At 33.8% G+C, this 16,721-nt stretch overlaps 1 protein-coding gene across 1 annotated transcript; it reads right to left on the bottom strand.

Moving 5' to 3' along the window:
• Positions 1-274: 274 nt before the first annotated feature.
• Positions 275-13,174, bottom strand: LOC127789334 (T-complex protein 1 subunit theta). The gene is made up of 13 exons (XM_052318283.1): positions 12,864-13,174; positions 12,145-12,407; positions 11,898-12,044; positions 11,630-11,791; positions 8,732-8,809; positions 7,183-7,316; positions 5,616-5,688; positions 5,453-5,530; positions 5,221-5,343; positions 4,943-5,037; positions 4,071-4,280; positions 2,453-2,510; positions 275-592 (listed from the first exon to the last, which is right to left on the bottom strand). Exons 1-13 carry the CDS (start codon positions 13,009-13,011, stop codon positions 527-529), a joined length of 1,635 nt encoding a protein of 544 aa, XP_052174243.1. The 5' UTR covers positions 13,012-13,174; the 3' UTR covers positions 275-526.
• Between the last annotated feature and the right edge of the window lie 3,547 nt (positions 13,175-16,721).

The raw sequence follows: 16,721 nt of genomic DNA, 5'->3' as shown, positions 1-16,721 counted from the left end.
CATTTTCAGGTCAATGTGCATAATCCCTGGTGGGGGGGGTAGAAGCACGAAAATAGAGAAGCAACCAGCGCATCATTAATATCATACAAAACTCAAATCTACCTGATATTGAATAGCAAAATGCACTCACGCATGCACTGGGATCGTCATGGTGTTGTCCAGGCAGCAGCCTCTCTCCGAAGCTTTATGAAACAATTAAGCAACTTAACTCTGCTTTACTTGTCCAAAGCCGCTACTCAGTCATATAAACAACAAACATACAAAACAAACGAACTGAGAAAATCCCTTCTCGGCTTTACTTGTACCATTGGTGCCTCTGCGTCATGCAGAGTGCCAAATTTTTGGGCAAAATACCACGCACATAAACTTAAAACCAAACGTGTAGAGAGAGTAATATACAAGAACAAAAATAGATACTGCCCCCTAAAGTCGTTTGACATGCAGAAAGAAAGAGGACCAAAATTCCGCCCATGAAAATTACATGCATAGCCATTTGAGTTTCTAAGCCAGCTCATTCAAGACTTCTTTACTCCTCATCCATCCCTGCAGGCTGATCTCTCCTTGGGCCACCAGCTGGTTTTGCCATTATAATCTGCATGATTAATCAAAGAAATTACACGAGTGCCACATGTCCCAATTGCAAGTTCCAGATATTAGGGCAAAAATGAATGTTCCCTTAATTGGATATACGTCATTCATCTTTACAGCATTACGTAACCTTAAGTTCAAATTGCAAATTCAAAGAGCAGATGCAAAGATTTTGCCAACATAATCAGTTCCGGTATCCATGATTAAAGCTCCCACGAGAATCATTTCCTTGATCAAATGGATCATTTTTACTCGTTATGGGAGATTTTGCCATGATGTCCAAATTATTTGTGCAGCTTGCTTTATCCACCCAGCCTGTCTTTTAAGTGCGATGCATCCAACAAAGATTTTCTCCCATCACATTTTGTTTCATTATTCTCAAACCATTTTTTATGTTGCATGAGTTCTTCTATAGTTCTTCCACTCTTTTAACACCTGGTATAGGATTTGGGCCATGCACCCACATGGCTGATCAGATATGCAACTATTAAGTAGTAGAATTTACTAAGAAATGATGCACTACTCTCCCACTATATGCATAAAAATGTGCTACCTTATAAACACCATTTTACCTAAATAAATGAATGAAGTATCTAGAGATTGTTGGAGAGTTAGAATTACGTAGTCAACCCCAACTAATTGAATAAAAACCTAAGATTGTTTTTGGTTATCGTGTTGCAAGTATGAAACTAAGTCATGTCTCTTAAAGTTCAGACACACAAAGATTAGATTACTCTAACAGTTAGACACGACAGTCCGTATCATACAAGTCCATACAATGTAGCACCCTTCAGACTTTTACATGTAAGCTCCTTTCCTCTATTGCAGAAACGAGGACTACATGACTGCTTAAACGGTCCTTACAACCCACAACTGAATATCCGGAATCAAACATGACAATTTCTTCTGTTAACCGATTTGCTATCAGATTAATGAAACACTTCATTGACTTGCCCACCTATTAGTAAATATCATTATGTAAAATAACATGTTTAAGGAATAAGGATCATCAGAGATTACATTAATTTAAAGTTTGTTTTTGATAAGTAGATTTGATTGACTGTAAGTCAAATGTGAATCAACAATTTGAAGTAGAATGTATTTTTGAGTATGGTTAATTTATTTATTTTATTATTATTATTTTGATAAGCAGGAACAGGGAGAAAGAACCTGCAGGCAAGAGTATCAATTTTTAGGACGAGTATTGCTAGTGGTTTTATTGGTGAGAGTTACTTGTTAGTCCCAAGGTATTTCTAGTTATCATGCTTGATTACATTAATCAAGTTTTAACATGGGTTAAAGAGTTCGATGTCATTAGAGTTTTAGCTTCCATATAAAGGGCTACTCGTAATATGATTTTAAAGTGGGGTAGAAGACAACTATGAAAAACTTGGTGGGAGATGCTCAAATACAAAACATAAAGACACATAGAAAAGTGTTTGGCAAGTTTATTTTGATGTGATATTGTTATTGTTATGATTTTACAGTGAGTTTCTCATTTTCTCTTATGTCCAATTTCCTTCTATTTGATCTGCCTTTAGTATTTCATATTTGAAAGTCTGATATCCACAGAATCACAAACACTGGTCTATTCCCATTATCTCCATCCCTTCACCCACTACATGCCCCTGCACCTGTCTCAAAATATGAAAGCATTATATCATCACTTATCATAGGAACTCACGACCTCATCGACATGGTAAACTGAAATCAGTGCCCAAGCACCCAGCTGAGTGCATTCTGATAGGCTAAGTGAAGTGAAAACATAGGCTGCACCCAGTCCAGCCAGACATGAGAGACTGATAAGCTCCAAACATGTACCCCAGAAGAAAAGCAAAATTAATAGGCAACCGCTTTTGATTACCTGGTCAACTCTCAGAACAGTGCATGCAGCATCTGCAGCATATTTGAGAGCAAAGAACCTGCACAAGGCAAACATTTTGCATCACGTAAAGAAGCTATATCCGGTGCAAATTTTGCCACATTGTACTTTTGCATGGATTTGTATTGTCAATGTGAGTTAAGTCAGCTGATATTATGAATGCATGCCGCCAACCCTAAGTTAGGATAAGGTGTAGTTAATGATTATGATGAATAATAAAGAAGCTCTATCCGTTTATTAGCTATAAAACTTCAAGCCATCATTGTCAATTGGACAAGTGCAGAACCTCTGTGCATATTTAACATCTATGTTTCAAAAGCCAAACTTTCTCCCGGGCAGCGGCCCATCAAAAATAAAGTAATAATAAGCAGACTATATAACTAACAGCCAGGAGGCATTCATTGTCAAGGGCACAAATGATTAATACATTAGTTTTGCAATTTAGTGTGAACTGTAACTCTGCTATTTGAATCTCAATCCTATTCATGACAAGCTGACAACATGGTACCAATCCATCAAACATTTGGTTTCAGTAATACAGGCCCTTTAGAATAGTATCGAATACATAAATAAGTACCACATAAAACTATCAAATCTTAGAAAAGTATTACATCATCAATTCCATCTGACGCACAATGATAAAAGGTTAAGAATCCTATTTCCATACATACAGCACAAACTCATTCAAAATCTCAAACCTTAATAAGCAAACAGTTTCAGCCTGTTTGAAACCAATTCCAATATAATTAAAATTTTAATTCTATAGTTTTGATGATTCCAACAGAATTGGAATTCTAATTATTTCGTATGGTAAAAAATCCTTAAAAATTAGACTCAAATTCCAATTCTTGAGTTTGGAACAAGATGGTAATTGAATTAAATAAATGTTTGAACATATTACCCTTGACAATCCAATAAAAAAAACTTACGTATAACATTAAACAATTAATTTTAATTTTTAAATGTCCTCTGTAAAATAAATAAAAGTGAATTACATATTCTAGTACTGAAGAAAAATTTAATCAAGATATTAAAAATAAGATTATATAGCCATCACATATATAACTGACACTTTATCATTAAAAATATAATAATTAAATTAAATTGTCAACTAAAATAATATTAAAAATACAACTTCAACAAGTATTTTTTTCCACAACTTCTAAGATAAGGTAAGAAAATTTACATCACAAAGATGGAGAAAAAGAATGAGAAAGAGAATATAAGAAAAATTAGGAAGATGAGAAAACCCTATATGTATTATAAATAGAATGGGGAAGGGTATTTGTGGAAATAAAATAAATGAGGGGGGCCTCAGAACTCCAATTTCTACACTTTTTTTATGCCAACCACAAATTCATTAAAACTCCGGAATTGGAATTATAATTCTAGAATTTTTGAGGATTCCAAACAAGTTTATCAGTGGGGGTAGAGAAGCGTGGTTAGCCACTGATCAGTGAACCAACTCAAATTCCATCTATAGGGACTTTGGCCATCTGAAGTATCAGCAGACAGAAAGAAAGGCAAATGAAAGGGGAGCAATGAACCCCTGAATACTTCAAGGACAGGAGCAAAAGTCTTCAATGAAGTGCAAACTTACTTGGTGACATGGAGGTCCCAAATGGTCAAAGCAGAGACATCCTTGCAGACACCTTCTTCCAAGTCAATGCCCACCCTGGTGTTTCCAGATGCATGTTCAGCATATAGAGAAGATATTATCTCCATCGCATTTAGACCAGCATTCTCAGCCAGGGTTTTAGGTACCATCTCAAAGCTCTCAGAAAATTTTGCAATTGCATACTGATCCAATCTACAAAAAAAGTGACTGTCAATTTCTACCAGGTCACTCAATATCAGCTTCACAAAATAAGCAGAAAATGCCACCCATTGCCAATTCTTACTCAGAAGAAAAATTAATTTGCTTTAGGTAATAACATCACAAGCCACCTTTACTAAGTAGTGAAAGAAATATAATGCAGGTGCAATAAACTCATGGTTTTGATAAAGCCACAACACAAAATGACGGTTAATAAATTAATCACAAAGGTAGCATCAATTCTACACGGACACTTTAAGTGATTGAAATAATTGTCCAGCACAAGAATGGGGAAGAGATATATGTTGAATAAGTCCGCATTAGGATTTAAGACATACCAACACATGGCCATATCTAACAGAAGGACAAAGAATTAAACACTCCACATCCCATCAGCCTCAAGAACCTAAAGTTTGGAGTTAAGAAGGATCTGCACAATAACCAAGGCATGCATTCCAAATATTCTCACCCATGGGTCATATCATTTAGTATGCTTTAAATGCAGGCTACCCATAAATTGAAATCTCAACTGGGATGAGTGGGTGAGTTTCTACAGGCATGATAATACAGTTTCAGAGTCAAAAGGTCATCCAGCTATAACATCACAATACATGTGCATGGAAGGAAGACAGATACATGAAAAACAAATGCTGTACCCTGTTTCTTTAAAAGAGAACTCCTTCAGTCTCCTAGCCAACTCTATTTCAGTGGCAGCAGCACCAGGTATCATCCGGCTGTCCCTGCACATTGCCTGGCAAAAAATGCACAAAGCAGTATTCAGAATAGCTGCTCAATATACATTGGAAACTGATGCAAAACTTTCTTCTTTCTTCTTCTTTTTTTTAATATCAATGCAACAGCTCACACGGTGTAAAACTGCTGAGCGAATGACAACCTAGTAATAATAGTGGCCAAATCCTTCGGAAAAAATTACCTTGTATGTATTCACACCATCATCAACAGCTCTCTCAAGGTCATCCAATATGCTATCAGTACTTCCTCGAAGAACCACAGTGGATACTGAGTTTCCACCTTCTTCATTTCTCACAATGGTTACCTATATAAATTATGTACAAAAATCAAGTAGGCAAAGAAGTGAATATGCAAACAAAGTCTCCAACACAATAAACTAAAAGTTATCACTAAAGCAAGCTGCTTGGTCATACCCTAACACCCCCAATTTCCTCCACAGACATAGAATCCGCATATCCCAAATCATCCGGATTTGGCTGGCTAAGCTTCAACTGTTTCCAAAGTTGATTTAAGAGTATTAGAAATGCGCAAAAATGGTCTTTTACAAGTTAAATGCAACTATAATAGCATGCTTACAATAGCAGCAGCACCAGTTGTGCGGCAAAAGCGTCGGAGTTCAAATTTTGAGCTGATTTTTAAGACCATAAGCCTGTCCATAAATTCATCATAATGCATCAAATCATTAAAGAAGCCTAAGAGATCCTCTAGAAGAACATAGCAGTGGATAACAGAAAGCCTCTTCAATAAAATTTGGCTTCAAGTTTGGGTGGAACTGGAAACACATCAATCAGAGAGATAAAGAAAAAAGAAAAACAGGAAGAAAGAAGAAGGCAAGATGAGATTTTTTAAACGCACTTATAGAAGCAGAGGGAAGGGGGTTAATCCCCCACCCCCTCAGAAGAAAATTTAAGTAGCAGTGCCCTACATATGATCACCACAATGTACTCAGAAGATAACTATATCCTCAAGGGTAGGAAGAACATTAATAATCTGTGCACCCCACTTTCAAGGACCATTTTCCCAGTTGACATTTATTATATATGCCTACACATGTGTATTACAAGTTTAAAAGGTAAAAGTTCCATATACAAGGAGGTCAATGTGATTCTTGTTACAGTAAGGAGGTCCCAGGTCCATGTGCCCACACTTTCCATGAAACAAAAGATCAAATCCAACTAAATCCCATCACAACGGAGTTACTTCTATTCTACAAATACACCTTAGCTTTTCCATGCATGACTCTTCAATTGATAGTTCCAGTCCATTAAACTGAAGCTCCTTAAGCCAAAAAAAAAAGGACACAATTATAGATGACTTTATTATCAGGTCACTATTCTTTCCCACTAACTAAACTTTATTAAAGATTTATTCATATCATTACCTAGCTTAAATTCTAAAGTTTTTTCTCATCATTACTCATTTTAAAGCTGTTAAGTATGTACTATTATATGCCATGTAAGGTTAGCTCTCCGCAAGTTTCTGTGCTGTTCGTAAGAATTTTCACAAAATATGCCTCTTCAACACTACTAAAGATTAATCTTTTGATTTCTCCTTATGGCATACATTTACATACAACTTAGCCCACCTTAACAAAAGATCTGGCACCATCCCTGTGCAGATGCACTTGCTAAGACACTTATCAAAAAATTGGTTAGCATTATTAGCCATCAGACAAATAAAAGAGAGAAGAGAAACATTAGCAAATTTCGGCAAAGCACCACAAGAATGTTGAAAGATCATTTGAGGCACTTCAACCAACCAGAAAATAAGCCTAACTTCAAGAGGTTACAAACAAGAGCACCTGTTCAATAATAACAAAGCTGCTACTTAAGAAGGAAAAATAAGTCCATATGCCCCTCAAACTATCTACACCTCTTGCATCATTCCCTTGACTTTTTTGTTTCTTAATAATTGTTAAGTACATGCCTGAATTGTGATTATAAAATACTGCATCCAAGTGGTAGGATGCTAAACACAGAATGGTGCATTTTCAATTGCAAAATAGCAGCATAACATGCAGCACCGATAATGTTTTTGGACTGTTCAAAAAAAAAAAAAACTTTTGACCAAGAATCTAGTAGAACCATATAGCAAAAAAAGGTGAAAAAAATAATAAAATTGGGGAGAAGAAGCCTAGATATACCTGTAACGCTCACAGAAGTGTAGTGCCATCTCTCCAACTGCTGCACCACTAACAATAACTTTGGCCCCAGAGTCCGCAACTGCCTTGATGAGCTCCTCAACTTTAGCTTCTTCAGTTTTTGCATAATTCTCCAGCTACAGAATACACAGATGCCAGAATGATTAGAATCAAAGAATTGAAGGTAAATAAATAATACATATAAAATGAAAAAGTTGCAAAACAAGCTATAAAAAGTAATATCCAAATCTAAGCATGCATTAACAGCTCCATGAGGAAGTTAATCAGGAACTAAAAAACTGTCATATCCAACATGAGACATGTTTTACATCACAGCAAATATCATTAACCAACAACAGAGTATTGAATAAATTAGGAATTAGAGGAGAATCTGTTTCTGTTAACAAACAATTTTACAAGACCAGTTGAAACCAATAGAAAAGTCAACAATCTTACAGAGAAACAAAAAAGATAAGCCAAATAGGTGGTTAACCCTTTAAAAACAACTAGAAAGCTAAAACGTAGTCTAAAACATCTCGCCCACAAAATGGGCAAACGAGAAAACGATAAGGGGAACTGAAGCAGAAGACTAAAGGAAGAGAGAAAAATGGACCCATATGGAAATGAGAAGAGTGCTCCACTCCAATCCACATTATGCCTACACCTGAGGGAACTTCCAGTGTTGTTACAGTTCCTAAATCCACTGGTGACCTTGTGATTTGGGGGCAAAAGACTTGAGACTCGTCACACAGGCATTGCCCTTCTGCTTGAGGCATTTAATCCTATGACCATGTCATGAACCTAGGGTTCATAACTAGGAGGTAATTGGGAAGGAATTGGGGAGAACAAGACAGAGAGGGAAAGAAAGAGAGAGATTAGAAAGAAATTGGAGGGAGATTGAGAGAATGCAAGAGAGGGAAATAAGAGACTTCAATTCATCAATTCAAACATGCCCACTCTCTTACAGCAATGGCTTATTTATAGCCTCCAGCCCTCATCCGCCCATGTGCAATACAACTATAAGCCTAACAAGTACTATATCCTTATTACAATATTGCCCTTATACTACTATTAGGGACATGACAGACCAGTTCAAGGATTAAGGGCATGAAGTAATTATCCTGCACAAAGACCAGTCCTGCCACATGGCATTTTGGAAACTTATCAAAAATGTTGTTACAACCCAAGCCCAGCTTACACCACAAGATTGTTAAGACTCCTCCTATCACCTACAAATGAGTAGATGGATCAGCACAGAGATCAACAGAGAATTAACCTGCTGTCACTCTATGGATGTAGGCAATAAGATGTATTCTTCTCTGTATGTAATGTAACTAAAGCAAACAAGTTATCACAAACCAAAGCCAGAGAGAGAGAGAGAGCTATCACTATTAACGTTAAGGCATTAAAATAAAAAAAAATGACAAATTATGGGTTCTCTTAAATTTTAAGTGAACGAGATACATACTCCATATGACAGATTAAATGTCACAAAGCAAGAAGTAACCTAGACAAAAAAGCAGCCTCAATGACATCTATCTCAAGAAGATACCTGCTCAGCACTATGAATAAGGACTGTTCCCTTTGTTTCAGTCGCAGATGTATCAACCCCTCCAGCAAATACAACAACCTACAAAAATGAAGTTCAAACATAAAGTTCACCAGACTGAACAATTTAGTAATATGTCAAGAACTATTCAAGTACTGGCAGCAAAATGTGACACCAGAAAAGGTTTTTATCAGAGACAATGATACAGCAAATTTAACCCTTGGACAAAAATCATCTAGCTGCAGATGCCAGTCATTTTTTTGTTCCTGGTCCTACTTGAAGATAACTGGCAGTCCAGAAAACCACAACACCCCAAACTCTCTCTCTCTGCTAAAAACCATAAAAACTCTCTCAATCTGACAGAATTATTTTCAACTCTAGCTCTTAACTGATAACCTAGAATCTGTCTCTCCAATGAGAAAATAATTCTTGTCAGTAGGAAAAGTAATTAAATTTTTGTACAGAGCAAACCTTAGACTAGAATGTAGAGAACATTGCCTTGTTCCATATAAATAATTACATACAACTAATTTAGTTAACAGCCTCTTCACACAAAACAAGGATGAGGCTTCATACTGAAGCAAGCCTCCCTCAATCCTCACAAAGCAGAGAATCTTGTGAACTAGGGGCACCCTATTTTTTACCGAATTTAAGCATATGGGAACAATACAAACAAACATGTCAAACCAGCAATACAGCTCAGTGCAGGGTCTAAAAAACCATAGCCCCTCTCAAAAAATAGCCAGATCATACATGCATATATATATATATATATATTATCCCAAAAAAGTTCTCTATCTCTATGTTTAGAATATACTTACTCTTTGTTCTATCAATTATCAAAATAGAAAAAAACCATGTCAACAGTCTATATGACAGGAAATCTATGAAGAAAAGTTTCAGTTTTACTTAAAGAAATACTAGCCCTGAAGGGACTAGATGTTTAGATGTTAGAAATAGAGTTCTTAATTAAGAAGCATGGAGAAGGGATTAATAAATACAGATTCACATTGTTTAATTTTAACCATTGTCTCCAAGTTATTTCTTCAGACTTGCAATATTCTTTACCATGCCTATGTGATAGGTTTCTGTTGTTAGAAAAATATCCAGATTTTAAACATAATAGAACAAATTTAGACATGTTTCAAGTACATTTCAAGCCATGTTCACAAAGTCCAAAATTTGTCTATGAATACAGCAACTTCTTACTGGTATCCATGCATGATATGTATGCCACACTTTTCACATGCTGTATTTTATAAGCATCATGTACAACCCCACCATGCTGAAATTGGCCCAACTTTCTAAAGATAACAAAAATCTAGAATATCTTGAACACCAGCCGTTATCTCGAATCTTAAACATGACCTGAAGTATTAAAACTCTAAAGTTAGACAAGACCAAACATTTTTTAGGTATAGGCAAATGCTGATCCATTTTGAATACCTCGACCTCAACCAAAGCGAGGGCTATCCCATCCATTTTGACTGATACTCAAGTTTCTTACAATTTAGTCTAGTCATAACTATTAACAAATTTATATGTCATCCATAGGTGGGGAAAGATGAAACTGTGGGAGGATTCCTTTTTGTTTTCTGGATAGAAAAGTCAGGGCCTGCTTCCTCGTATTTGAGCAAGGTATAAAAGGAGCAAATAAAGATTGAGATATCTGTGTAACCCAACAGAAGCCTTCAATCCAAGAAATACAAATAATCCGCTAGCGTCACAAAAGGGGTAAGAAAATTAAATATTAAAATGCTACCGCTTAAAATTATCTTTTCCCTTTTAAAGATTAAAACCTACTAATGGAAAATTATTAATGTGGAAAAAGGTGATAGTTAACAAGGTAAAGCATTTGAGTTAGTTTCTACTCTTTTATCAAAGGTTCAGATTATTGCTTGTGTCCTATTCTAGGACAAGTGTAAGCATTCACCACAAATTGAGTACCCAATTCTGCATAAATAATGTTTACAAAAGATATGTAATTAACAATAGACAAACAAGCTGAATCATGGACACAAACCATAAAATGCTATAGACTTGAACCAGCTATGGAAAAATGTGTCCCCAATGCAAGGGGAGCAAGAGCGAGATAAAAGAAGACGATCGATCAGGTGATATGTTTTGTTTCCTAATTTAATTTATTTGCCTGATTTGCTAGGGATTTGTGAGTGTACAAAAACTTAAAAGCTATAGGAAAAATCAACAGATGATTGATTATTGAATATAAGATCTACAGTCTTCTATCTTGGGTATTCACTCTTCTTCTCTTCTCCTTTCCCTCTCCTTCTCCCCATTCTACACTACTCTCTTTCTGTCAGCTCTCTTAATGTTCGTAATATCACCCCTTAGTATCTCAGTATCCCAAGTTTGATGCATTTATAAAATCACATTGCATCCTACCTGCAATCATCATTCTCTAAGCAATATTATATGAATTGAATTTACAAGTGAATGCTTTCACATGAGGAAATTAGTTTATTTATCACAAAAATAAGTGGAAACAGTAACTCCTAGTACAGCATAAATAATTAGAATTGAAATACTCCATTGATGATGCCCCATAAATGCCAAAAATCCATTCTGGCATTTGAATAATTTAAACTTTGTACCTGAAACAGAAACAATGCCATGCAAATAAAGGTCCATGACCCCTAAAAATTAAAACCTAAATATAAATAGCGCTTGAAAACACTATATTCATGTCTTTCTCTTCTTCTTTTGAATAAGTAGGCAATAAGTTTCACATTCTGTACCAAACAACAACAACAAAAATGGAACGAACTGTAGAAACGAAAACCGAGATACAAAAAGAAAACTGAAAGATAATCAAATAAGAATATAGATGTAAGAGATTGAAATGTGAAAGGAATTAGGGAAAATGGATGGATTCATGCCCACCTTAGCCTTCTCCACTCTCTTTATAGTCCCAACAGCACCACTCTTCAGAACCATACCTCGAACTATAGTACAATTATGCAAACCTCCACCCAAAAGCTTTGCAACTCGGACATTATCCACATTAAAGTTTGCAGGATTCTTGGGACATACTTGTATGCATGCCTATATTGCAAAACATCCTAATAATCTTTAACAGAACCAAAAAATAAAAAAAAAAGTACCCAAGGTAATGCCAAAATTAAGAGTATTAAAGACAATGAAATTTTACATCAGCAATAAGAGGGCATAAAATATTCTCCTGTCCAAATTGCTTGCTGGCAACAGCAGCCTTTATCCGCAAAATAACTTCATCCTTATTCCTCACATCCATATTTTCAGAACCTTTCTCAACCAAATCATCTAATATTTCAACAGTCTGCAAACATAGGATAAGTAAGCATGAAATAGAACACATAGTAATAGTTTTTTAACACAATAAACAATAATCTATGCCGCTCAGCATAAGATTGGCAAACCTTATTAATAGCTTTTGTGTATCCTATTATAATCTCACTTGGGTGGAGTCCCATTCTTATGAGCTCCCCGGCATTCTGAAGGAGCTCCCCGGCAAAAGAAACTGTCAAATTAGCCCCATCTCCTATCTCTTCCTGTTGAGCCTTGCCTGCCAAAACCAAAATCTTGGCTGCAGGATGCTGAACCTCGAGTTCATTCACAATAGTGGCAGCATCATTCGTGACAAAGAGTTTATCCAGATGGTTGATAACCATCTTGTTCATACCTAAACGCATTGTTTTCATAATGATAAGCAACTCCAGAAGTCCTCAAAGTAAATAATGAAACAATTATCCGAAAGGAAAATTATAGGAATTAAAACACTAGAGCACAGTAACCCTGACTGGGAACAAAACGTCTCCTGGAACTAACTTTTAGTTTCGCAGCATATTTTCACTAACTGATTTCAAACAAATAAACTTCTCCGAGCACAAAGTGACGAACAATACAGATATTTCTAGATGACTCCCACTTAATTTTCAAGTGGACAAACAAGTAACACAGATTCGGTACAGCGCTCAGGAAAAACACCATTTTGGATAAATCTGGATGAGGAAATTATGGAACAAGAGCAAGATGGACAAGAAATACGCGCTGATCTACAATTTTTACAAAATAAATTCCGAGTGAAAAAGGAAACGAATCGTTAGCTAGAAAGTTGCAAGCAGAAGGTGATACGTACCATTGGGACCGAGAGAAGTTCTTGTGATAGTAGAAAGCTGCTTGCAGGCGTCGATGTTCTTGAGCACAGCTTCATCCAGACCGGAAAAATGCTTGTGCCCTTCTTTCAACATTGCTTGAATCCCATACGGCTGCATTTGGAACCCCATTTTCTTCCCCACCTGAATCTTATACTATTGCTCTTCACCACGCCTGCGATCCTTCCCTTTCTTCGTATATGAGCAAGAAACCAGACAGAAAACCTAGCCAGAGACAGAGAGAGAGTGTCTATAGGGCAAAAATAAAGAGGGAAAGGAAAAGAAAGCCCTAGAACTTCCCTCTCTATATATACGTCAGGGAGCCCGACCTCATATTTTTTAAAAGTTCAGTCAGATCCTAATAAAGAATGTAACTTCTCGTAACCCTGTCACGAGTCCCCAATGTAATTTACCCCTCTGTAACATTTAGGCTGCATCTCTTGGGTGTTTTGATCTTTTTTTTATTAATTTTTTTAAAATATTAAAAATGTATTTATTTTATTAGTTTTTAAAATATATTTTCAAAACAAAATTATAAATAAAATTTAGAATTTATTATTTTAACTGTTTTTAGCCAAGACACTAAGAAAACACTCCCCCTCTCCCAATCTCTCACACACTAATATTTATCGTCTCTCTTCTTTTATCTCATTTTTTCTATCTTTTTTTTCTTCTCAAACCTCGATTGTTGACTGTGCCTACCCTCATCAACAACGCTCGTCGCGAGCCACTGTCCACTGCCCCTCGTCGTTCGCCCACCAATTGATTTTGTCTCCTCTCTCATTTTTCTTCTTTTGCTAGTTTTTAGGTATGTTGGTTGATAGAATGCCGGGTGGTTGGATCTAATCACCGAAAATCACTAACCACGGTGGCCAATGACGACTACTAGTGCATTTATATGAGTGTGGGTTTTGTTGAAAGTTTAAGCTTAAATCTTTGAATATTCAACCATTTGATGTTGTTAGTTTTTTAATATGTTGGTTGATGGGGATAAGGGTGCAAGGTGGTTGCTTCTGATAATCGAAAACCACCGGCCACGATGGTCGGTGGCCACTGACAATGCGTTTTTTAGTTTTGGTTGAAAATTAAAAATAATATCTATAAAAATTCAGTCATTAAATCTGACATATTTTTGTGTATGTTAACCTTTTTGGCTTAGCATTTCTTATGGCATGCTCTGATTATATGAATCTCTGGCTGACGGTGGTCGGCAACGATGGAGAAGATGCAGGGTGTCGGAGAGAATAGAAGAAGAAAAAAATAATAATAATAAAATTCTATTCTTAAATTTTGAAAATTAAATTATATATTTTTTAAAAATTTTAAAAATATAGTATATCTATATTATAATTAAAAATATATGATAATATATAGTATATTACTAAGTGTATTAAATATTATTATTTATAATAATATTTAATATAAATTATCGCATAGATGTCACTAATTCATTAATTAAATTTATTATTTTATTATTAATCGGGCGAAACTCTGACACTTTAGGATAATAATAAAATATTATTTTATTTTAATAATATAAGTTAATTAAATTTTTTGATTTTATTATTTAATAATCAAATTCATTTAATAAAATATCATAAAATATATTTTTTAAAAATTTCAAAATAAACATGTTTTTTAGTTTTCTATTTTAAGAAATAGCTTTTCATAATGAAAAAAAAAATGTATTTTCAAAAATCTCAAATATAGGCACTCAAAACACAAAATTTAAAATAAATTTAAAATTAAAAATTAAAACACAAAACATAACGCAGCCGTTTAAATAAACTTCATAACCATATTGCTAGGGGTCAAACTCTATTTATTTATCCTTATACTATTTTGTTTTTTTATGTGATTATTCGAACTTTTTATTATTTTAATTGCACATTCTAATTTATATTTTTTAGTCAATTTAATATTTGTATTTAATATTTTGTTCGTATGTCAACTCAAATTTTTTATTTTTTTAATTACATCTATGTACCTACATTTTTTTTAGTTAATTTAACCTTTATATTTTGATATGTAAAATAAATTATCATAGTATGTCTGAGGACGTTCTAAAATTGTAGAAATTATAGGGTAATTTCAGTTTTATTATTATTATCGCAAAGGCGATAATCCCAAAAAAATAAAAATATATATATAATTTGGACACATATAATTGTATTTCTTATATACATAAATAATTAACTTTCAAATTTAAATATATATTAAAAACATAAAAATCACAATATTAATTCACAACTGTATTTACAACCAAATTTCGAATATAGTAAATAAGTATAACATAACAAATATTAAATTAATATCCTTGAAGTTCAAATAAACCACAACATAACATTCACCACTAAATAAACAAATGCATTTATTAAAATTATATAAAGATGCGCCTCGTATAATATGTGTAATTAGGAAAAATGTATTTTGAATATTGTTCTTATAAATTTATTTATTTATTTTGTTAACGCACCATCACGAGCGCCTCTTGCTACTCGACCTCATGATAAATTTTTATCTTTTGAATTATATAAAAATGGAGTTTGATACCCATAGTTATGTCATGGGCAAAAGCTGCCAAAAAAAAGTTTAAAAGCTTAAAATAATATGTTTTGACTAAAAAGTGTAAATTTCCCGTAGATGAGCCCATAGAAGTGCTCAAACCATATACCTCTAATATTCAAAATTTTCTCTAAAAAAATAAACAATTACCTATAAAAAATTATAATTCTAAAATAATTTCAAAATTTTTGAATAAACTTTGTTCATAAGATATAAACAATCATGTATGAAAAAATTCATAAAAAAGTGGACAAGTTAAATATTATCCATAAAAAGATAGATGTTTTCTATGATAATCTTAATTCCAACCAAATTATGATTAATCGGGCATTATTTACAAGAATCGTAATTATATATTGCTTTATATTACTACATATACCTCTATAAATAAATAGGCACTAATTTCATAAATGATATGCATCTCATACTGTTTTCAATACAGTTTTCATCATATTTAATATCTAACTTAAATATCAAAGTGTTTGTAACTTCTCCGAGCTCTTTAACTGTTTTTTTTTTTTTTTGTAGACTCAAATGGCTCGACGACGACGTTTTTAATAAAATAAATTTATTATTATATAGACAACAACAAAAACAAATTGACTTTTTTATTTAACTAATATAATTCATAAAATGTTTACATATTTTTACATACAAATATAATATATATATATACATATATAGAAAGAGAGCATCAACTAGGGTCAAGTTGAGTATTAAATGAGAATGTTAAATTACATCATCGCCTCAACTCTAACATAAGTCAACGACCGTTAACCCTTTTGTCCCAATTGAATTGAGACGGGCATATTGAATCAAGACGGGCGAATCCATACGAAGAATTCGAATTATTTTGTCAACCTTACATGTTGTCACTTTGTTAGTTATTTAACAATTGAAAAAACATGACAATAAGCCAAAAAAAACAACTTAATATGTACGTTATTTTATTAAGTTACCAAAATATTAGTTATCAAACTCCTAGAACATCTCCTTGTTCCACGTCAAAATTGCTATGGTAATTATATTGACTTTATAATTTTATCAAGCATATGTTTTTAATAATAAAATAGGACTTGTTTTCTTTTCATTATTTGATTTACCTACAACCTCACCTCATATGTATATCGATGAAGTAATAAAACACAAAAAGTTATAATTAGGGTTAGCTTGTGATTTCCTTATATCAATAAAATGGGCTTTATTAAACACCTGTAATGTTATTAATTATGTCATTTATAAAATTATAAATATATATTTTAGAATATAGTTTTTTT

This window comes from Diospyros lotus, chromosome 13 (assembly GCF_014633365.1).
Source record: "Diospyros lotus cultivar Yz01 chromosome 13, ASM1463336v1, whole genome shotgun sequence".
Classification (NCBI taxonomy): Eukaryota; Viridiplantae; Streptophyta; class Magnoliopsida; order Ericales; family Ebenaceae; genus Diospyros; species Diospyros lotus.
Note: the sequence above shows the minus strand (reverse complement) of the source record. Positions and strands in the feature narration are given on the sequence as shown.

What these genes read in the sequence shown, in the direction of transcription:
- LOC127789334 (XM_052318283.1), bottom strand. Translation starts at nt 13,011, where the DNA reads ATGGGGTTCCAAATGCAGCCGTATGGGATTCAAGCAATGTTGAAAGAA. An exon ending in TTCTCTTTTAAAGAAACAGG is followed by an intron (nt 4,281 to 4,942) that starts GTACAGCATTTG and finishes CTTTTTTTGTAG; the next exon opens with ATTGGATCAGTATGCAATTG. An exon ending in CTGTTCTGAGAGTTGACCAG is followed by an intron (nt 593 to 2,452) that starts GTAATCAAAAGC and finishes TTAATCATGCAG; the next exon opens with ATTATAATGGCAAAACCAGC.